The sequence below is a fragment of the Zootoca vivipara genome, chromosome 17, assembly GCF_963506605.1.
Source record: "Zootoca vivipara chromosome 17, rZooViv1.1, whole genome shotgun sequence".
NCBI lineage: Eukaryota > Metazoa > Chordata > Lepidosauria > Squamata > Lacertidae > Zootoca > Zootoca vivipara.
In genome coordinates, this window is record NC_083292.1 from 30,926,745 (window position 1) to 30,949,787 (window position 23,043).

At 46.0% G+C, this 23,043-nt stretch overlaps 1 protein-coding gene across 2 annotated transcripts in view; it reads left to right on the top strand.

Annotated features, from left to right (window-relative positions):
• Positions 1–15,870: 15,870 nt before the first annotated feature.
• The window catches only part of PLCB3 (phospholipase C beta 3), a 73,356-nt gene continuing 66,183 nt past the window's right edge, over positions 15,871–23,043 (top strand). For both annotated transcript variants that reach the window (XM_035097796.2, XM_035097797.2), the window contains exon 1: positions 15,871–16,048. In XM_035097796.2, the coding sequence (XP_034953687.1) occupies positions 15,950–16,048 (99 nt within the window). In that variant the 5' untranslated portion in view covers positions 15,871–15,949. The remainder of the gene's footprint in view (positions 16,049–23,043) is intronic.

Here is a 23,043-nt window from a genome sequence, read left to right on the forward strand (position 1 = left end):
ATCTTAGTTGGGTGCAAGCCATTATTTATGATGCAATATATTGATAAAAGTATGTATGAAATTTCAATAACTACGAATGAAATGCTTCCTTATTTCACGCAATAAAATATATGCATGTACAGTATACAAATATGCTAGTGCAGATAGGCACAGATATGGATGTCATATCAGACACATGGATACATTTTTCATTGCATTAACTGCATCATGTGTCAATAATAATAATAATAATAATAATAATAATAATAATAATAAAGGACGAGATGGTTGGACAGTGTTCTCGAAGCTATGAACATGAGTTTGACCAAACTGCGGGAGGCAGTGCAAGACAGGAGTGCCTGGCGTGCTCTGGTCCATGGGGTCACGAAGAGTCGGACACGACTAAACAACAACAATTATTTATACCCCGCCCATCTGGCTGGGTTTCCCCAGCCACTCTGGGCAGCTTCCAACAAAATATTAAAATAAAATATTCTATTAAACATTAAAAGCTTCCCCTAAACATAAATGAATTGTGTGTGTGTGTTGGTGATGATAATGACATGTGCTGAATCATTTTGTCTGTGTACAGACATTTTGGAAGAACGTATGCTTTCTAATGTATACAGAAATTGTGTCTGTCTGTGTATATGTGATGTATACACACAAAACTGAAGCCACTTTGGTTAAAGGAGTGCTTTCCAGGTAAGTGGGGTGGGGGGCTATTTCTGCAAAACAAACTAACAAACACCCCTCCCCATCACTCCACTTCTACTCCAATCCAATCGCAAAGTCTCATTGCATCCTGCTTCTGACTTTCTGCAACAGGCATGTTTGTCCATTTAAATATGATTTCAAAATCTGGAGAGGGCAAAACTCCAGCATGGTGAGGAAGAAGTGAGATATTTACTTTTTAAAAGGGGAAGGGTCAGCACGTAGCCCTGGTGCTTCTAGTGCTGTGATTCATCTGGTTCTGTGGAGGGGGTTTTGTTGTGTTTAGGATCTTTGTCACCCTTTGCCTTGGTTTGGATACCCATCACGGTATTGTTTTTAATCCTCATTATTGACTCCGGATAAACTTCTCTTAATCCCCTTCACTATCAGATAACAAGGTACTCGGATTTCAACTCTAAGCAGATTGTGGTTTAAAAATTGAGATTAGAGCAATGCCCCAAAGCAACAACTGCTTATCTTAACTATATCTCCATTTATTCTTGAGAAAGATGCCCCTTTTGTTCTGCAGGGGCGTCTATGCTCTTATTAATTAATTAATTAATTTTAAAAATACAGTACTGCCCTATACCCGCAGGTCTCAGGGCGGTTACAACATAAAATCACAATATAAAAACACACAAACTGCAAAAAAAATATACAGCGTGCTTTTCACTGCATCACATCAGGCATGTAACCAACAGGCTATTATCCTGGAATAAGAGACGGCTGGTCAGTTTCTTTGTAGCTTTTTTAATAAATAAAAAATCAGAGCCCCTGCTCACAGTGGATTGGGAGAATCTGGGATTTGGAAGGGCATAATCTCTGCTTTCTCCTCTCTGCACAGTGAAATGCACAAATGAAAGGCAGACTCTCGCCAAGTGCTGGATCTGAGTTTTAATCCTCGTGGTCCCAGCATTGCCTAAACAGGAGTTTGGAAAGAAGCTTATACCTTGTGATCGAATGCCAAAAAATAATAATAATTTTTTAAAAAAAGACTTCTGTGGCTTTAAGATACAAGATTCTTGGTGGGTGTGGGGGGGTGGGGAGTTGGACCACGTGGTTTGGGCCCCAACAGAAGCTTAATTCAGCCACTTCCTGCCAGAGTTGGGGGAAGCAGCAGCAGCTGCAAGGCACACTTCTGAACATAGGAAGTTTGAGTCAGATCGTTGGCTAGTATAGGCCAGATTGGCAGCAGCTCTTCGGCATTTTGGGCAGAGATTCCTGCCCCCACCACTTGTTTTTCGAAGTCTTTTAAATTGAAGAACCTAGGACCCAGGGGAACTGAGGCCCATTTTGCATTCTGCATTATGTGCCCCTGGATACAAATTCAAGTTACACAGTCGTTTGCACAAAAATGGGATGTGTTTAAGAGATATATACAAGAGAAAAATAATTATAATGTATTATCCATGGCAGCCATAGAATGACCGGCTTTGTATTAGAGATTATAAGAGTTATGGGTATGATTGGATTCATTGTGGTACAAAAGAAATTATAAGAAGATGAAGAGGAAAGTACGTACTTTGCAAAAAAAGATGAGAAGCACTACGGGAGGCGATGGGAAGTCAACATCACAATAATAGTATAAATGATTTTGTTATCTTTGTGTTTGAAGATTAATTATCAGTTGAGTTAAGGTTTTTTTTATTTATTGTAATATTTGTTTTAAAAATTTGGTATGTTTGTTTTTGGACTAAACTTCAATAAAAATTTCAAAACGCAAAAAAACCCAACAAATTCAAGTTACATTTCTGCACATATTACCATTGCTCCACATTTCCTCTGCAGGCTGATCCTCAGTGTGACCCTTCCTTCCTTGGAACCTGAAGCTTCTCCAGAACAAGAGGTTGTGTTTTGAAAACATCAGCATCTGTGGCCTTCCTTCCTTGGAGGTTTTTAAGCAGAGGTTGGATGGCCATCTGTTGTGGATCCTTTAGCAGAGATTCCTGCATTGCAGGGGGTTGGACTAGATGACCCTCAGGGTCCCTTCCAACTCTACAGTTCTGTTTCTATGCAAGCAGAACATGGGTGCCATTTGCCGTACAGTAACCCTCCCTTGCTTGTGACCCCCAGCAACTCGTAATTCAAAGGCCTCCGATCCTGGAGGTAATGTAGCCATCATGATTAGTAGCCATTGTTCCTTATCCTCTGTGAATTTGTCTAAAGGTAAAGGTAAAGGGACCCCTGACCCTTAGGTCCAGTCGTGACCGACTCTGGGGTTGCGCGCTCATCTCGCATTGTTGGCCGAGGGAGCCGGCGTACAGCTTCCAGGTCATGTGGCCAGCATGACAAAGCCGCTTCTGGCAAACCAGAGCAGCACATGGAAACGCCGTTTACCTTCCCGCTGTAGCAGTTCCTATTTATCTACTTGCATTTTGACGTGCTTTCGAACTGCTAGTTGGCAGGAGCTGGGACCGTGCAAGGGGAGCTCACCCTGTCACAGGGATTTGAACCGCCGACCTTCTGATCAGCAAGCCCTAGGCTCAGTGGTTTAACCACAGCGCCACCTGGGTCCCGTTAGAATTAGTCTAATCCCCCTTTAAAGCCCCCTAAATTGATGGCTGGCAGGGTTAACAATGTGCTTGTCTGCAGTGAATCAGCTCCTTTCAGCTCCACTGGATGAAATACGGAAAGTGGTGGCTGGTGCCCATTGGGTCTGATGGGGCGGACGGCATGGAGCCCCACAGTAGGTGGCGCCAGAGACAATGGCAGGCAGAGCTGATGCTACATTTGTCCCCGTCCTCCTCCTTCCTGTTCGAGGGGCAACACTGAGGCTAAGGAGGCAGGCAGGGCCACTTTCCTGAACTGGTCGCAAGAAAGAAGGCAAGCATGTGGGGCTGGCTGAGGGCAGACTGAGGTTGGTGGGGCAGTGCCCCATTTGCCAAACAAATGGGGGGAAAGGGAAAAACTCCCAGTGTCCAATTTCTCCATCACACTTCAATCATGTCTCCCCTTACCCTTTGTTGCCCCCTCAGAGACCCACAAATTGTAAGCCCCCACCCCCACAAATATGGAAGATGCTTCAATAGCATCCTGATTGCTTATTTTCTGTACCTTCTCCATCTCAACAATATCATTTAAATTTATTATTATTATTATTATTATTATTATTTGATGTGGCACTCAGAATTGTGTCAGGCAAAATTCCAAGTCAGCCAGCTTGGAAGGGGAAATGCACTGTGTAGTACAGGAGAAGACAAAGAGGTTGATTTGGGCACAGCTATCTGTTGGGCTACAGTTTGTGCCACCGGTTAAGCCTTGATTGTTCTATCATAGAATCATGGAATTGTAGAGTTGGAAGGGACCACAAGGGTCATCTAGTCCAACCCTTTGCAAGGCAGGAATCTTTTGCCCATGGGACTCGAACCCATGGCCCTGAGATTAAGAGTCTCGCACTCTACCAAGGGAGCTATGAGATGCTTGCACTCCTTTATTTTTCTTTATTCCCCCTCCCGTAACAAACACTCTACTAACACTCTGGAATTAGTCACCTTGCGGGGAGACTTTAGCATCTGTAGGACAGGAAGGTGGGGGCAAAGTCTTTCTGGCAGAACAAAAGAACAAATCCCTTCTTTGCTTGCCAGGAGGACTAACCTTGAACTAACATCTCCCCCTTCAGTCTCCATTATGAAGCAGGTTTCTTTGGTGGGGGAGTGGGGGGAGGACAAAGGAGACCCACTCAGAAAACCCAGAGTTCACTTTGCAGACCTTTTTTTGTGTTTAAGTTCTATTGGAATTGTCAGAAGGTTCCCTATAAAGGGCTGCAGCCTTTGGATGGCAGGAGGTTCCTTCCCCCTCAAACAGCCAGGGGTTCAGAGTCCAGAGACGTCCAGAGTTCAGTATTTGAGGTCCCTAGGTTAGCAACAATATGATGATGATGATACTCAAAAAGAAAACAAAGCCCCCCCCCAAAAAAACATGAGTAGTTTGGTGACTTAATCAGCTGTTCTGAGAGGAGGTGTTCCTAATCTTGGGCCATCATCAGAACCGATATATGTCGATCAATATTTGTTAACACTCTAAAACTCTCTAATAGGAGAAAATCTATATCAGTTAACTAAAAACAAACAAAGCCACACTTGTCTTGATCTCTTATTTACTTAAATTCACAGCTCTAAATGAGGAGTCTCTCATATTTTGGTCTGGCAGCACATTAAAAAAAAAAGTTGTCGAATGCCCGCCAAATCAACCTAACCTACCTCACAGAGTTGTTGTGGGGAATAAATGAGAAAGGCGAGATCCACATACACCACCCTGAGCTCCTTGGACCAGAGAGTGATAGCAACTTCCCTCTCTTGCGATTCCTAGCAACCGATATTTGGAAGTAGTGGATACAGAACAGAGCCATCCCAGCCGGTGGCCCCTGTCAGCTTGATCGGCCATGAATTTGTCAAACCCTCTTTTAAAGCTCGTATTCCTCTTGGTGGAGAAAATTTCACAGTTTAACTACTGTAGGTGCTCTTTGAAGAAGTCCTTTGTTTTGTTTGACCTGAATCTTGAGTGTACATCTTCTGATTTATTTATACATCTCCCTGTTAATCATTAGTTCACGCAGAGAACCCTGACTATGATTATGATTGATGGGGCAAGACAGCTATGATGTGACACAGAAACAATACAATAGTTAACCTCTAGTGAGCACTTGTATTCTGTGCTATTTGTCTATCTGTCTATCTATCCATCTATCATCTATCTATCTATCTATCTATCTATCTATCTATCTATCTATCTATCTATCTATCTCTAATCATTAGGCCTAATCTGTGGCCTGCATCCCTTTTTGCAAATTCAGCAAATGGATCTATACAGGCTTACACAGCAAACATTCATTCAGCAATGAAAAAGGGGGGGTGAATTGCGTTCAGCAGATCGTAGAGTTCATTAGCCCGAAGCAGAAATTTTACCTAACATTGTCCACAAGTATTTTCTTATGTCTTTTTACACTACCCTCCAATCGTGTTCCCAAGGCAGCTTCTTGACAAGCATAAGGTCTAGAAACTTAAAACAAAACAAAACAAAACAAAAAACCAGAGGTGGAATTTGGGTATGTGTGTGTTGAATTCTGCATCCGGTATCAAATTCCTAGCTTTTCTATAGTTGGACAGAAATGCCCATTTAAAAATGCAACGCTCACTTCTCCTTTTTCCTTCCCTGAAGTCAAACTTCATTCATTCTCGGAATTTGGCTTGGAGAGGAGAAAATTGCTTCAACAGGCTTTTTGCCTGCAGCTCTCCACACCTGCCACTAGATGGCAAGGTCTCCCCAGGACAACAGATATCCACAGGTGTTGAAACAAGACTCCAGTTTGGCCTTTATTTGCCAGGGGGGAGTCTCTTGCTTTCTCCAGGGTTTCTTTCCACAACCCTTTGGTAATGCATGGTATGTCAGAGCCCCAGTTCAGCGGTCTCTTCCCCTGTGCACCTCAGCCCACGTTGCTTCTAAAATAATAATAACAACAACAACAAAAATTAACATATTCTAAGCGCAGTTCATCGTCTCCTTTTTAAGCATTTCTGTGATCGCCTCTTAAAGCTTTCCTTGCAAAGGATGTGTAGAGGTCCTAGGTCTGGACATGGAACAACTGGGAGGTTTTGGGGTCAGCACATTTTTGTATTACGGACAAAGAGAAGTTTGTTCAATATTTGCTGCATTGCCCTCTGTATAGAGTTATTCAAGCTAGATCCCCCCTTTTAAATATAATTTTAATTATATACTCGCTAAAGTTATACAACAGTAAAAAACCACCATTAAGTGGCATTAAGCCTAGAGAAGAGGAGGCTTAGAGGTGATATGAGAGCCACCTTCAAATATGTGTCTCACGGAAGGCAGAGCGAGCCTGTTTTCTGCTGCTCCAGAGGGTAGGAATGAAACCAATAGATTCAAATGGCAAGAAAGGAGATTCTGACTAAACATTAGGAAGAAATATATGGCAGGAGCTGTTTGGCAGTGGAGTGGACTATTTTGGAAGGGGGTAGACTCTCCTTTCTTGGAGGCTTTGAAATAGGAGGTTAGATGACCATCTGATGGGGATTCTGTATCTTTGAATCCCCCCATTGCAGGGGGTTGGACTAGACCAAATTACCCTCAGGGCCTCTTCCAACTCTACAATTCTATGAAAAGGGGTGTACGAGAAAAAATAAGTTCAGATCGTATCATTGTTGGGTATATTGCATTAATATGTAGTGATATCCATGTTACTCATAGTTACAATAATAATTTGTAAATCGTATACTTTTCTTTATCTTAGGTATCAGACCCAAGCTAGATTTTTGCCTGGTCTGCCTGATTCTTAATAATAATGATGATGATGATGATTTATTTATACCCCGCCCATCTGGCTGGGTTTCCCCAGCCACCCTGGGCAGCTCCCAACCAAATATTAAAACCACAATACAGCATTAAAAATTAAAACATCCCTAAACAGTCTGATCAGGTTAAATATAAGGGGTTGTAGCTAGGGTTGCCAGACTCAATAGAGGACAGGACTTCTGTGCCTTCAATTGCCCTGCTCTCTTTTGAGTCTGGAAACCTTAAAGAGAAACCAGCAGACCCTTTGTTTAATTTCCGAGCAAAGGGTTTGCTGGTTTCTCTTTTAAGGTTTCCAGACTCAAAAGAGAGCAGGGCAATTAAAGGCACAGAAGTCCTGCCCTCTATTGAGTCTGGCAACCCTAGTTGTAGCCAATGCTAGACCTACACAGAGTAGGCCTGCTGAAGTTAATAGGCATGACTTAGGTTCATTATTTCCAATGGGTCTACTCAGAGTGCAAGTTAGTTGGATACAACCCAGGATTTGCATCTGAAGCATAGAAAATAAACAGAAATCAAGATTTTCTTATCTTATCTTATCATCTTATCTTGCCAGTGTAATGTAGTCTTCTAACAGATCATTTCATTTGATTTTCTCAATTCTTGCTCTTGTGTTTAGATTTTACAGTACATCGGTGGTGGGCGCCCTCAGGCCACCCGCCTTCTGTTTGGCCCCCTCCCTAGGCCAGACCCCCTTCCCCAGCCATGTCCCCTACCAGGGGTGGCTGGTACCCATCAGGGGTCAGCAAATTTTTTCAGCAGGGGGCCGGTCCACTGTCCCTCAGACCTTGTGGGGGGCCAGACTATATTTTGGAAAAAAGCCAAACGAATTCCTATGCCCCACAAATAACCCAGAGATGCATTTTAAATAAAAGGACACATTCTACTCATGTAAAAACATGCTGATTCCTGGACTGTCTGTGGGCCACATTGAGAAGGCGATTGGACCGCATCCGGCCCCCGGGCCTTAGCTTGGTGACCCCTGCATTAGGTCAAAGAGGGCAGAAGACAAGGAGCCCACCAGTAGATGGCGCCAGAGCCAATGGCAGGCAGAGACAGTCTCCTCCTCCCTGATGAGTTCTACAAGGGGCAACAGTGAGATGCAGGTGGAGGAAGCTGGCAGCCAGCTCTACCCCCCCCCCCCGGACTGAATGATTGTAAGTAAGGAGACAGCCCAGTGGGGGCTGACAGAGGGCAGGCAGAGGTTGGTGGGGCAAGGCTCCATTTACCCTACCAGGGCAGCCACCACTGACTCTGCCAGACCCTATTTTCCAGAGAAAGTCCTGGATTGACAGAAGCTATCTTGGTTTCTGATTTGATCCCAAAACGTCCCACTTTTCCTTAGGGCGTCCCTAATTTCATTGGAGGGTATGGTAGGGTGTCCCTATTTTTGTCTGAGAAATGCTGAAGGTTATGGAGTTCTCCAACCCCTGAGCCGTCTGAAGGCAGCCCTGTATAGGGAAGTTTCTAAATGTTTAATGTTTCACCGCCACACTACTGGGAGAGGCAGTTGAGCAAGCATGTTGGGGGTGGGGGGCTTGGGGGTGAGTAGGGATGGGCAAATACTGTATATCCATTTTGGTTCCTCTCAGTTTCTCACTTTTCCAGTCTACAGTTTGGGATACATTATATATATATATATATATATATATATATATATATATATATACACACACACATATATATATACACACACACACACACACACACACACATATATATACATATATACATATATATATATATATATATATATATATATAGTATAAATTCTTTATTATTTTAATATTTTAAAACATAGAAACAAGATTAAGAAAAATAAAAAGTACACACAAAAGGTATATGAAATATAATAATAAACCCCAAAATTTCAAAATTGAAGATACGTAACGAAAAAGATGTAAGCAAAAAAAGAATGACCATAAAAGCAACGCTTCCAATTATTCTCTCTGTAGTTTGTATTTTTATTTCATTTTATTGCACATTTATGAATATCTACTTGTCGTTTCATTTCTTCCTGTTTGTACATAGGATGCATATTTTTTTAAGTCCTCATGAATATTCATCAACATCTGAAGGCAATTTCCTCTTAATAGACACTTTTTTACCGTATATGCAATTTTGCCTAATGCAATACGATGTTCGTAGGTTATTTTCACAAATATATGCATTTACATGCACACTTTAGCATGTGAATTTTGTACACATTACTTGTCCGGATCTGCGTTGTGAAATTCAGAGAAGTGTGTTTCTGTTTTGTAAAGTGCAAATCAGGTTCGTTTGCCATTAGATATGAACCGAATCAAATTTCTCTTCCTATTCCTAGGTGTGGGACCTTGGCAGACAGTCAGACATGTCTCCTTTGGGTGCTGCCTCTGGCCAGATGTTTACATTCAGCCTTCTAATCTGACATTATTCATTGTTTTAAACGAATGAATCAAACTTCACTGAATGACGGGGTATTATTATTTTTATTTCTCTGTCTATTTATTTGGCTTGGACAGCTGAGGATCCCCGAGGAAATACTTCAGTTACTGCACCGCCAGAATCCCTCTGCTCATTTATTCGAGGTTTCCCCCCTGAAGACCACCTCCCGTGGATCGTGGCCCTGGGTGCGTGTGTCTAGTCAATGGAATCGGATTCGGCATCCAGCCCCTCTTGCACAGAAAGTGTCAAACGGAGGAAGATGAACTAGGCGTTGCGGGAGTAAACGTTGCCATCTTGTCAAGACTAAAATAAACTCCCGGTTAATAAACGAGGTTGGGGATTGGAAGCGAGCTTTTCACCATAAAAGGAGCCGAACACTAAAATTATTGCCCCTAGAACCATCGTGGGAGTAAAGAAATTGTTTGTATTAAAAAAAAGGAATGGTTGGGGTGTGTAACTCATCCTGGGGTCTATATATACAGCTTCTCTGCCGCCCTACATGACTCTAAAAGCACCTTTTGACCCCTGTGCTATTTGTGAGAAGGTCTACATGTTGTTGATGGGCAACAGAGAGCTGAAGAGAGAAATCATTTGAACCAGAATGCGCAATTTAGCCCAGGAGCTGGGAACCGATAGCCTTCCAGATGTTGTTGGGACTCCAGCTCCCATCAGCCCCAGCTAGCACAGCCAATGGATGATGGGATTTGTAGTCCAGAAATGTCTGGAGGGTCACAAGGCTCATCTGCGCATCCATTTATTGAACCTTCATCCTGATTTGGTTGTAGGATGCTTATGTGGAGGTCGGACTCTGCACCATCTTTACTGAACGTCGATCCTGATATGTTTCAGGGGTGTGTATACGAGTTCCCACTAATCATTTGTTCATCCAACGTTTTTCTATGCATTTCCTCATCACTTTCCTAGCTGCAAAAACTCTTTTAAGAAGTGGCTTTGTTGCACTCAGAAGAGAGGGCACGTGAACCCCCATATATGGAAGTTTTAAATGTTTGATGCTTAATATTTTTTATATCTGTTGGGAGCCACCCAGAGTGGTTGGGGCAACCCAGAGATGGGTGGAATACAAATAATTCTTCTTACCGTATTTTTATTATACCTCCTGCAGGTGACAGGTATGAATTTCACATTTATGTGACAGCCCCAGTAATGCACTTTTAGGCTTCTAAAATAAAATCTTCATTACACGTCTAAAATCCAGTAGGCATCTATTTATGTACATGTGCCAAGGCTTTGTTACAGTCAAGGAGAACTCTTGATAATTTGGAAACATGAATTATTGTGTTACAGTGGAACCTTGGTTCTTGCATGCCTTGGTACTCGAACATTTTGGCTCCCGAACGCCGAAAACCCAAGAAGTAAGTGTTCTGGCTTTTGAACGTTTTTCGGCAGCTGAACGTCCGATGCTGCTGTCGGCTATTGTTTCCAGGGCGCCTGCGCCAATCGGAAGCTGCGCCTTGGTTTTCAAAAGTTTCGGAAGTTGAATGGACTTCTGGAACAGATCACATCCGAGAACCAAGGTACCACTGTATTTGCTACTCTGTTGTAAGCAGCCATGCATTCCTTGGCGACCTCGAACCAGAGACCAAGCCTGATCTAAGCCTGTGCTACCATAGCAATTCACCAGTAGAGGGAGCCACCGGCTTGTTCTCTTTCTTGCACTTGGGTGCTACCAATGCAGCTGGCTCAAAGGAGGTACTGCAGCTTCCAGACTCAGCGGATGTCAGGTGACGCAAGGAAGCCAATGGGCTTTTGTCTGGCCATCATATCTATCTATCTATCTATCTATCTATCTATCTATCTATCTATCTATCTATCTATCTATCTAAAAATGTAGAAGGGTCATGGTTGTTATAGTCCACTTTTCTTGGAAACCGCTTGACCGATTCCGCTCAAATTTGGACACAGCGTTCCTTGCCAATACGAGAGTGTTTGCAGAACCTTAGAGTCTCCAACTCGTACACCGAACACAGGTAAAAATGTGAATTTGTCTTTAAAAACCTAGCGCCCTCCAGTGGACGTGAAAGGAACATACGACATAAGGTGTAGGAATAGCACCACTAGGCCGAAGCCTTTACAGACAAGGCCGAATGGAGGTACTGACTTGCCTGGATGGGGGTGGGGGGGGAGGAGGGAGTTGGGGGATTCACAGGGATGGGCCGCGGGGGGTGGGTGGGGAAGGAACAGAATAGAGCATGGATCGGGACCGGGGGGGGCAGTCACAGGGATTACCCACTGCGTGGCAGGGCCAGCTAGTGTGTGTGTGTGTGTGTGTGTGTGTGTGTGTGTGTATATATATATATATATATATATATATATATATATACATGTCTTTCTTTGTAGAGAAATGCAAAGCCCTCTTTCTCAGGTGTTTTCCAGGCCGCCCACAACCCTGGCAGGAAAATGGGGAGGGGGGGGAAGCATTATCCAGTGCAACATAAAAATAATATACAGTAATTACTTATTCTTGCTTTTAAATTTACCTTGCAAGCTTCCCACCCTGGTTATGCAAACACATATGCTCAGAGCTCGCTCAGATGTAAGCATCGCCTCTGCGCTGTGACTTGGTGGCTGTGATTCAGTTTTCCCTTCCGCAGACGAGGAAGAGAGTCTGTGGGGTCAGGACCTGTTTTCTTCCTTTTCTCTGTGTTTACATTCTCTCCCAACTCCCTGGAAGTTCAAAAGCGAAGGCTGCTTTCCTCCCTGGTCTATGGCCAACTTGGCTTAGCGCTATGATCCTGTTAAATAACTTTCTTGAAAGCAGGGTGCGGCTGAGATCGCTTTCTGTACAGGGGAAGCCCTCCAGCCTGGAACAAAACAACAGCATTTTATTCTCTCTAGGTTTTCCCGGTGCACATATGACCTTTCTGGCCACTAAATTACAGCTGATGACGTCCTCTTTTCCCACGGCAGCCCTGTGAAAACAGTTTTAGCTTGAGATCTGATGCCTTGGGCACACCATAATTTTAAAAGCACATGGCTCCCTCCCCCCCCCCCCCAAGAATCCTGGGAACCGCAGTTTGTTAAGGGTGCTGGGAATTTTAGCACTGTGAGGGGTAAACTACAGTTCCCAGTATTCTTTGCAGGAAGATATGTGCTTTTAGTGTATGGCGAGTATGCAACCACAGGCCATGGAGTCTGTCTGGTGTAGTGGCCTGCGTTTTGGACTAGGGAGATGGTTGTACCTTGAAAGAGTATGGCTGGATAGCTTAGTCGGTAGAGCTTGAGACTCTTAATCCCAGGGTTGTGGGTTCGAGCGCCACGTTGGGTGAAAGATCCCTGTATTGCAGGGGGTTGGACTAGATGGCCATTTTGGCCCCTTCCAGCTCTACAATTCTACAATTCCACCTGAAGAATCGTGGGAACTGTAGTTTGCTCCCCACAAAGTAACAATTCCCAGAACCGTTAACAAACTACAATTCCCATGATTCTTGGAGGGGTGTGTGTGCTTTATGCTGTGTACGCAGCCTTGTTCAGCTGTTTGAACATCACAGCAGTGGAAAAGGAGAGCAGGAGAAGGCTAGGACCACAACCCAGATATCAAAGGCCATAACCTCCCTTTCCTAGTTAGGCCTTTCTTCACTGGAGATGGTGTAGTTGTTGTGAGTGACTAAGGCCAGGAACTGTGAGCTGGGGAAATTCCCATCCCACTCTAAGAGCGGCATTTAATGTTTATGACCCAGTGCTGCAGCACTCTTCTGCCTCCTTAAAGGGCCCACAACCTTAAATCCCAAAGGCAGCTTGCACTTAGATTTCATTTTGCTTAGGCTTGCATGACACGCTGTCCTCTTAACAAGCAAGGCCCTCAGTTTGCTGACATCTACACTGAGGACCCCTCCAGACTTCCTTTTTATTTCATGCTGATTTGCATTCCTGGTGCTATCAGAGCATTCACACAGATTCACACGTTCAATACCCGTTTGTACCTGCAAAGCTTTTTTGGGGGATGGGTCCCACACCACTTCCCTTCCAAGCAGTGCATATCCTGCTGAAATTCGGTAATGTTTTGTACCACAAAAGTTCTGGCATATTTTTTGTTTGTTTGTTGGTACTATAGCCCTTCTGAACAGCAATAATGGGCCCGTCTGCACTATTTCAAGCAGTTTCATTGCACTTTAAACAGACTCATGGCTCCCCCCCCCGAGACTTCTGGGAACTGTAGTTCATTAAGGGTGCTGAGACTTATTAGGAGAACCCTATTTCCCCTGAATGGGTTACAATTCCCAGAGTGGTTTAATGCTCAATAATCCTTCTTCCCAGGGAACTTTGGGAACTGTAGCTCTGTGAGGGGAATGGGGCTCTCTCTTAACAACTCCCAGCATAATAATATAATAAAGTTCAAGTGTCTCTGCGTCCAGTCCCTGTGTCCGTGGGATTGCGCTACTGCGCATGTGCCCCACGGACAGCCATTGGGACTTGGAACGAGCAGGTGCGGCGCGGCTCCACACCCGTCCTGGGGCCGCAGCAGACAGGCTCCTTCCTGGGCCGGGCTCCGGGCTCCTCTCCGGGCCCATATAAGGCTTCGGCCGCGGGAGGGAGACTCCTCCAGCCCTTGCTCGGGCCTGCCGCCATGCCTCGCCTCACGTCTCCCCGGCAACTCTCCTCGCTCTCCAGCCATGGCTGCGAGGAGAGCGGCGGCAGGGCCCAGGCCGATGCCCCGATGATGCCTCTCCATCCCACTCCTCACCCGCTCAGCAGCGACAGAGGAGAGCCCATAGCAGGTCTGTGGCCGGCCTTGCTGGTGGCGCTGGTGGCAGCGCTCCTCGCCTGGCTCTGGTACGGCCGCGGAAACGGCAAGGGGAAGGAGGAGGCCGGGGGGTCCCCTCAGCGGCAGAGCGGAGACCGAGGTACGGCGCCTGGTTACCTCCCTCCCTGAAGGGAACTCAATAATAATAATAATAATAATTTTTATTCTTTCTACCCCGCCCACCTGACTGCGTTGCTAAGTTGGTACCCTAACTTTTCCTGCCTCCCCTAACTGCTCCTCTCCCAACTTCTTCCTTTCCTGCCTTGCTTCGTCCCTGAGGGGGTCATTGTGGGGTTCTCCTCGCTGCCCCATGTCTTGGAGAGGGGTGTGTGACCCCCCCCCCAATACCTGGGGTTTTCTCTCTCTATTCACCGCAAGGGACTGCGTGCATCATGCACTTTCCACGGCGGCCCCACAGAGACTTCGGCCAGCCGGCCGGAACTGTTGAAGTATGTTTTTACAAACGTTTCTCCACATATGTTTCAGCACCCGTTAATTTAACGGGCTTCATGATACTAGTAATCTATAAAATGGGTGCAAGACTTCCACCAATCTTTTCTTCAACCTTTAGAACAGAAGTAGGGAACCACCTTTGCCGGACAAAGGTACAGTTCCTCAAAAGAGACCTGTACCACAGGTTCTGGGATTTCAGAAATCCTGAAAAGTGGTTGATGGATTAAGTATCTACTGTTTTGGCAGCATGGCCCTAGATGGAATTTCAATGTTCTCAACATACATGTGTGGATTTTATCCTCCCAACAACCCTATGAGGTAGGCTTGGCTGAGGGCAAAATAGATAATAATAATAATAATAATAATAATAACAACAACAACAACAACAGAAGATTGAATTAATATCCTGTCTTCTTTTCTCCAAGGAGCTCAAGGTGGCTTGAATGCGTCTCCCCCTCCTCATTCAATCCCCACACAACAACCCTGGGCTGAGAGACAGTGACTGTCCCCAAGCCCATTATGGCCAAGTGGGGATTTGAACTCTGGTCTCTTCCAGGTCCACACCACAACAGTGCACTGTTCATAGGGAATCTGTCTACTATTAGCGGTGGAAGCTAAGTAGAGCCTCCAGCCACAGGGGCAGTCTACCTCAGAGGACCAATTTGCTGCTACGTAGGAAAAAAAGTGAGCTTTCCAGAAGAAACTGTTTGGCCTCGAGAACGTGAGAAGAGAGAACGAACCCGCTGCATCAGGCCAATGGCTCATCTAGTCCAGCCGCCTGTTTTCACAGCGGCCATCCAGGTGCCTGTGTGGAGGACACTCTCCTCTCCTGTTTGTGGCTGGCGGGACACACAAACTGAACCCGGGTCTCCCCCCATCTGAATCCGACATCCTAAACCCAGAAGTGGGGGAGCAGGCGGGCTCCCTTCCAGGTGTTGTTGGGACTCCAACTCCCATCAGCCCCCTGCCAGCACGGACATTGGCCAGGGATGATGGGAGTTGGAATCTTAACATCTGGAGCTTCTCTAACCACTGCACCGCACGGCCTACTTTCCCGGGCAGGTTTCTCCAGAAATAAACTCTCGCCACCATCTCCGCGGGCTTTACGCGCGCTCGGAGCGTGCTCGCCCCTAACCCAGCTGCGCAGCTCCTCCTTCCTCCGCTTCGCTCCAAGAAGGAACCAAGCGGTCTCTTTAAGCGCCTTCTCCCGGGCCGATCCCACCCTCGCGCGCAGTCCCCGCCCAGGGAGAGGCAGCGGCGGCGGTTCCGCACGGGCAGCGGGGGTCCCGGGCCAGGAGCGCCGCAGCCATGGCCGGGGCGCGCCCGGAGGTCCACGCGCTCCAGCTGGAGCCCCTGAAGGTCCCGGAGACCCTGATGAAAGGCAGCAAGTTCATCAAATGGGACGAGGTGAGTCTCGGAGGGCGGGACGAGCCCACACCTCCCCCTTCCTTGCGTTGCAAACTTTTCTTGCAAAATAGCCACCCTTCCTTCTGCAGGCTTGCTTTGATCTTAGAGAGGATCCCCTTTTCAGTGGGGTGGGTACGTGGGACACCAGAAGCCCCCGTTCCCTCACTTACCCCCTCGCTTCTGATTATCGGTCTTTTCTGCACAACAGTCTTTTTCCATGCCCGTGTACCCCATTGGTTTACTTTTGGGCGAACCCCCTGACTTCCAAAGTAAAGATTTTTTTGGTATTTTGCCCATTTCCCCTGCTTTCCCCCTTCTCTTATTCTGCTTCTGCCTCTGGGGTTTTTTTGTGTGTGGGGTGGTGGATCCTTTCTGGGAAGCAATCTTGTCCCCTATCTGTATCTTTTCACCGCACTGTTTTACCTAAGGGGGTTCCCTTCTTGTAGAGAGAAATACTGGTATATTATTCCTCTGTCTCCTACAGTTTAGACCTCCTTTTTTACTCCCTCTCTACATTACTCTCCTCCTCTTTCCCCCCTTATCTCCTACTGACACTCCTAAATTCCATTCCTTTGCAAACTCCTCAATTCTTTACATTTGAGTTTTATTTTATTCGTTTATTTTTTGGGCAGCTTCGGGCAAACTTTATTGCAGAAACAAACCCCCCCCCTTTCACTTATCTGCAGCTCCCCCATGGTTTGCATAGGGACGCCCCTTCCCAAGGACAGAAAAAAATCTCTCTGTATGAAGTGGGGAACCCCCCCCCCCGCAGTTCCTTGAAAGAGTATTTCTTTTCTCCATCAGTCTTAGGAAGTCCCAGTCCTTAATTCTGCTATTTATTTATTTTTGGCTTCTGTTTCTTGACACACATATTCCCACCCACAATTCACAGCAGAGCAACAATCTGGGAAGGGGTTGGAGAAAACACGGGGGTCCCCTCTGACTTGTTTGTTTCACCCCACCCTATCTCTTCCTTGAGAGCCACTTTTCCTTGGAAAAGACCTTCCCAGTGGGCCACAAAGCTGCCTTTTCCTCTCCTCGAAGCCCCCAACACAGTCCTCCAACTTCTACTTCCAAACTTCAGCCTGACCCTCCCCTGTCTCGCTTGCTTGTCCCCTTGCCCCCAAGTGTGACCTCTCCAAGGCTCCCTTGCCCTGAGCTGTCAAGGCACCGGGTGGAGTTTTGATGCCTCCGCCCTCCCACTCTTCCTGCTTTCTCTCTTTTTCTCCTGTTAGCCTGACACTTTCTGCCTTTCCCCCCTTTTTCAAGAACTTTAACCTCCCCAAGTCTTCAAATCGAGATATCTTTTTGCCTTCCTTGCGCCGGAAGGATTTTTAAAAAATGTGCAATGTGCTGGGTGGTATCTAGGGAGACAAGAAGCATTTCCGCCCCCCCCCCCCGCCCCTTCCAACATTTCCAACTGTTCCTCAGTGTTTGTAAAAAGAGAGAGGCTTTGTTGGACCCTCTGTTGACTGCCAGCCCCCTATCCCTGTCTCTCCCCCAGCACACCCCCAATCTAGTTTCCGGTGCATTTTATATTCCCATGTGCCCTGAATGTTGATTTTGGTGTGTGAAAATTTAAGAACGTGAAGTGTTTTGTTTTTTAAAAAAATAAAAAGGAGACTGCAATTCACAGGGGCTCTCTATGGGACATGGGTGTTCTCTATAGGGGAATCTGCCTGCAAGGGGACTGGTTAAGCCTTTGGAGTGTGTGTATGCTCATGGGGTGCTCTCAGTGGGGTACATTCTTGCGGCAGATGCATGCAGGTCTGCCCCACTGAGCCACTTAGAGCATGGGTAGGCAAACTAAGGCCTGGGGGCCGGATCCGGCCCAATTGCCTTCTAAAACTTGCCCTCAGATGGTCCAGAAACCAGCGTGTTTTTACATGAGTAGAATGTGTCCTTATATTTAAAAATCCATCTCTCGGTTATTTGTAGGGCATAGGAATTCGTTCATCCCCCCCCCCCAACTATAGTCCGGCCCCCCACAAGGTCTGAGGGAATTGGACCGGCCCCCTGCTGAAAAAGTTAGCTGACCCCTTATAGAGTTTCAGAGACTGCCTTTACTTCAATTTTGAGTCTATGAGTTTGGGTCTGTCTTGGAGATGGGCAGATGGTGTCGGATGTGGGGAAGAGTTTATCTTCTTCGGCGATCACTTGTAGCCGAGTAAGATTGTCTTTCATAAACACGGTTTTAACAAGGAGTCTATAAGTGACTGTGGAGGCCAATTCTGGATCCGCACGTCCTTCCACAGTGGGGACATTGGTTTCCAGGCGGGAGTTGATCGCGGTGTGGATTTGCCAAGCATGCCTTCCTCTTCGCACGTTTCCCCCTTGCATCCTGAGTTCGAGTGTCTTCAAAGCCCATGACACCTTTGGTAAAGGCTGTTCTCCAATTGGAGTGCTCACAGGCAAGTGTTTCCCAATTGCTGGTGTTTATACTACATTTTCAAAAATTTGCCTTGAGACAGTCTTTAAACCTCTTTTGTTGACCACCAGCATTACGCTTTCCATTTTTAAGTTCGGAATAGAATAGTTGCTTTGGAAGAACTGGGAGGGAGGTAGAGGCCTGAGGCCCTTGGTGGAAAAGTGAGGTTTAAAACCAATAAATTGTATATGTGGAACCTAAAAAGTGTAGATGGGGGGTGGCATTTGAATTGTGGGGGTGGATTTGGCAGATCAGTCTGAATGGGTTTTTACAGTGAAGGGACCCACTGGATCACTTCAGTGGGGCCCAGTCATTGTGGTGCAGAAATAAGAAAGCCTTGATTATTTCCTCCATACCCTTGGGGCCTTGGTTACTGGGGGGGCAGGAACAAGCTGCTTCTGACTTCTGCCCCCCCTTACTTTCCCTCCTTTGGCCCTGCTGGGGGTTTCACAACCTAAGCACTATGACAACAGCCCTCTTGTCCTTCCTTCCTTTTGCTCTATCCAACCCCAAAAAAGGAAGCCCAGAGCCTTAGGCAAGAAAAAAAGTCATACAGTACAGTACAAGCTAGATCAATGGGCATGGGCCTCTCTCATTGATCAAAGGGGATTTTTGTGTCAGGGGGAGGGGGGAAGATGGTGGGGGGGGCAGGCAATCACCCCTTAGTAGAGAAGATTCAGGACTTAAGGGAAGGAATTCAGGACTTGTCCTGATTGAAACTGTTAAGGAAAAATGCTAAGGGAAGCTCCAGTACGCGCAAAGTGATATCTTCTCTTTCTGCACGTGTGTGTGTGTGTGTTTTGTATACACACCCCAGACTCCTGCGTGAGAATATTATGGGGAGGGTGAGCATGGATGGGGCAGTTTGCCTCCTTCCGTTAGAGGAAAACTGGGTGAAAGTTTGGTGTTAACAAGAAATCTCTAGTACTGGTTTGTGGTTTGTGTGTAAACACGCTCACCGTTGTGTGTCTGATTTGTGGGTGTTTACTCTGGGGTGGGGAAGGGTGAGGTTCCCTCCTGGTGAGGAACCATATTCTCAATCCCCCCCCAAGAGTCAAGTTTTTAGCATTCGTAGAACCTGAGATAAGAGGCAAAATATACAGGCAATATTTTCATTTTGGGGTGAGGAATCAGCCTGCTCCCCCCCTTTCAGCGTTTTACTCTTCCTTGCTGGAAAAATTCCTGCAAACACCCACAATCTCATCCAGTCTCTGCCCCCCCCCCCGCCCAGAAGATCTCTTCTAAAATTTGGCCAATTTATAGAGCATGTGGGGTGGGGTGTGTGGACCTAGTGATTTGTGGCATCCTGTGTCAGGCCACATTGGTGCTGGGAGGGGGGCAGGCTGTTTTGGAGGCAAGATGGGTGTCAAGTGGGCCTGGTTTGAGAGAGGTGCATGCATGCGCATGTGTGATATAATCTGGGGGTGAGGGAATGCTAGTGATTTTGCAACCCTCAACTGCCCATATTTCTTCTATGCCCCACACTCCGATTATGTGCTACTTTCTCTCCCCGCCTTTTTTTTACCCAAGGATGTGAATCTAATAACTATTTGCACAGCCTGAGGGAACATGTTTCTGAGGTGTCTGCCAAATGACACCCCCCAATGGCCCTCTTCCCCCCCCCTGCATTTCGCCTCAGAAATGCTTCTCAAACAGCTGTGAGGACAAATCCTCTCTCGGGGAATCCTGTTTCTTGCCTGGAATGGTCAAAGATGGAGAGTGCTTCTGCCCAGCCAACATTGCAAACAACATGGGGAAACAAGGAATACTTTCCCTTCTTTCCTCTCCTGTCTGGTTCTGATCTTAATTCTCCTCATTCCCCAGCATCCCAGCCCAGATCTGCGGGGCCAGAATTTCAAGCAGCAAATTGCGCCTAATTTCCCCCTTCCCATCCGTTTCCTTTCAAAACAGTTCTCAAAAAACGGATAATTTCCCAGATCAGTTAATTTCCCTGGGGGAAGAGTGGTAGCAATTGCCTCAATCTCTTGTTGCTCTTTGTCAGCTGAGCCTGCCTCGCAGGACTATTGTGAGAATAAAAAATTTTTTGGGGGGGGCGGCAGGTGTCTGTTGTGGATGGAATCACCATGTTTGCTAGGAAAGAGGAAGAGAGTCATTAAAGGAGGAGAGAGTCATTCTAGAGCCATTGAAATTAATGGTCCTCAGTTAATCATGTGGATTGAGTTTAGTGGGTCTACTCTGAGTGGGACTAACATATTGGAGACAACCTGTAGTTTAACAGAATTGTAGAGTTGGGAGGGACCACGAGGGTCATCTAGTCCAACCCCCTGCAACACAGGAATCTTTTGCCCAACATGGCGTTCGAACCCATGACCCTGAGATTAAGAGTCTTTTGCTCTCCTGACTGACATACCTTGAGGGGTGCAACAAGTTCATACAGATGGGTGTCTTCACTGGGACTTGTAGGATTAGACAGGGCCATCTGAACGGGGTTTTGTGTGCACATTTTCTAGCAAATGAGGAGCTCATCTTGAGGGACCCCTCATTCTTCTTTCTGCATTATCCTGATATCAGGGTGCCCTTTGTTTCTTTTAAGTACCCTTGAAATCGCTGCTGGCATGTGATGGCTATATTGACATTTAAATGTTTTGGGTTATTTTTGGGGGGTGGGTTGTGCTTTGCTTTTCCACCCTCTTATCTCTCTGCCCCAGAAATACCAACGTGCGAGGATTAGATACAATCCCTGACTGGCTTCGCCTCCGCCCAGGTTCTCATTTTTACAGCGGTTTCCTTATCATAAGTGGGAGAGCCTGGAACAATGATTCCCCGTTCAATGTTCCCACGGCGATAACAGTCCATAGGGCAGCTGATGAGGGAAGGGCTCTCTCTGTGTGGGTGGGTGATGTAAGATTTTCGGGGTGGGGGCATGCTGTTACAGAGCTGCTTGGAAATTGCACCCCCGCTCTGGAGATTTTGCAGTGTCCGGAACCAGCTCCCACCCCCATTTCCTTTTCATCTCCAGACAGATTTTCAGGGTCTCTGGCTATTTAGTGTGTTGACCAATGGGAGTGCATATGGTCTCTATTAAAATTCCTGTCTTGTGAGCTCCCCCCCACCCCACTAATACAGGGCCTAAGGGGGATTCCCACAGCCCTGTGATGCCATGGATGGGAGGGGGGCGTTGAGTTTGAGATGGTGCGCTGAGAACAGCCAAATCCTTTCAGATGACAAAGGCAAAGTGTGGGGTGGTGGATAGGAACTTCATATAGTAGTTCCTTCTGTGTAGTGTGGAGCACAATGCAGTGAAATATAATCTTTGACGGGGAAAATAGGATTTTGTGTGCATTTCTATTTCAATCAAATTGAAACAAGCTGGCACAGCAAAATGCAGGTTACCCTGTTTGCATTTATACAGTTGGGTCGCATTCTTATTGTACATTTAACACACATTTTTGGCCTGCAGAATTATTGGGAACTGTAATTGGCTAAGGGTACTTAGAACCATAGCTCTGCGAGAGGTGAAATACAGTTCCCAGGATTATTGGGGGTGGGAGGGCTTTAAATGTATTGTGTGTAAGAAGTCTTTAAAAAATGGAGGAGGCTTGGTGGTGTGTGTGTAACCTTGATTCAATATGTTTTTATTAGATTATCATTCCTCCCTGCAAAGAGCATATAAGGGTTGAGGTTTTTCTCCCTTTACCACTTTATTATTGCAAGAACCCTGTAAGGTAGTTTTAAGTCAAATGAGTGGTAACCAGGATCTACCACTGAACTGCATGGCTGAGTAGCGGGATTTGAATCCAGGGCTCGAGGTTTATGAGTCGGTGCGTCTGCCCAAGACTTGTTTAAAAACTCAAATGTGAAATTGCTGGTCTAACAAAAATAATTTTATTTACTGGATGGTTAGGACATAGCTGAGCACCACACTATTTTTTTGAAAAGGGATACAGAAATGATGCCTCTGAGCTTAATGTCTGTCCCATGAGAATTGGTAGAAAGCTAGAATGATAATGAATGTCGAACGATAAGCCTTGCTGAGGAAGAATCAGCACGGCTTTTGCAAAGAGAAAGCCATTCTCGGCCACCTTGTGCTAACTTCCCTAGACTTCCAAAAACCTTTTGAGGGAATCTCTGGCCAAATGATTCTTGAGTAAACTTTTGTGCATTGCCTTAATGGATTGTTACTTGCTTAAAGAATAAATGGTAGGGATAAGCATAGTACATTTCTCACGGTCGTGGGGAGGGAGCTGGATCTGTATTGTTTGGGTCTGGTGCTGTTTAACATTCATAAGTGATCTTGACTCAGGGGTGAGCAGTGAGCTAGCCAAGTTTGTGCGTGACAGCAAACTATTCAGGATGGCGACAATCCGAGCAGACTGCAAATATCTCCACTGGACGAACAGCCAACAAAAACGGCAATTGGGGTTTAGTGTAAGTAAGCGTAAAGGGTTTCATATATAAACATGTAAACTGGTTTGTTCCGAACTGGTAGAGGCTAACTTGAAAAGGGAGATCCTGGGGTTGTGCTGGATAACTCTGTGAAAACATCAACCTGCTTTGTGTATCAGCACCAACAAGGAAAGATTCCTTGCTGGGGATTCTTAGGCAA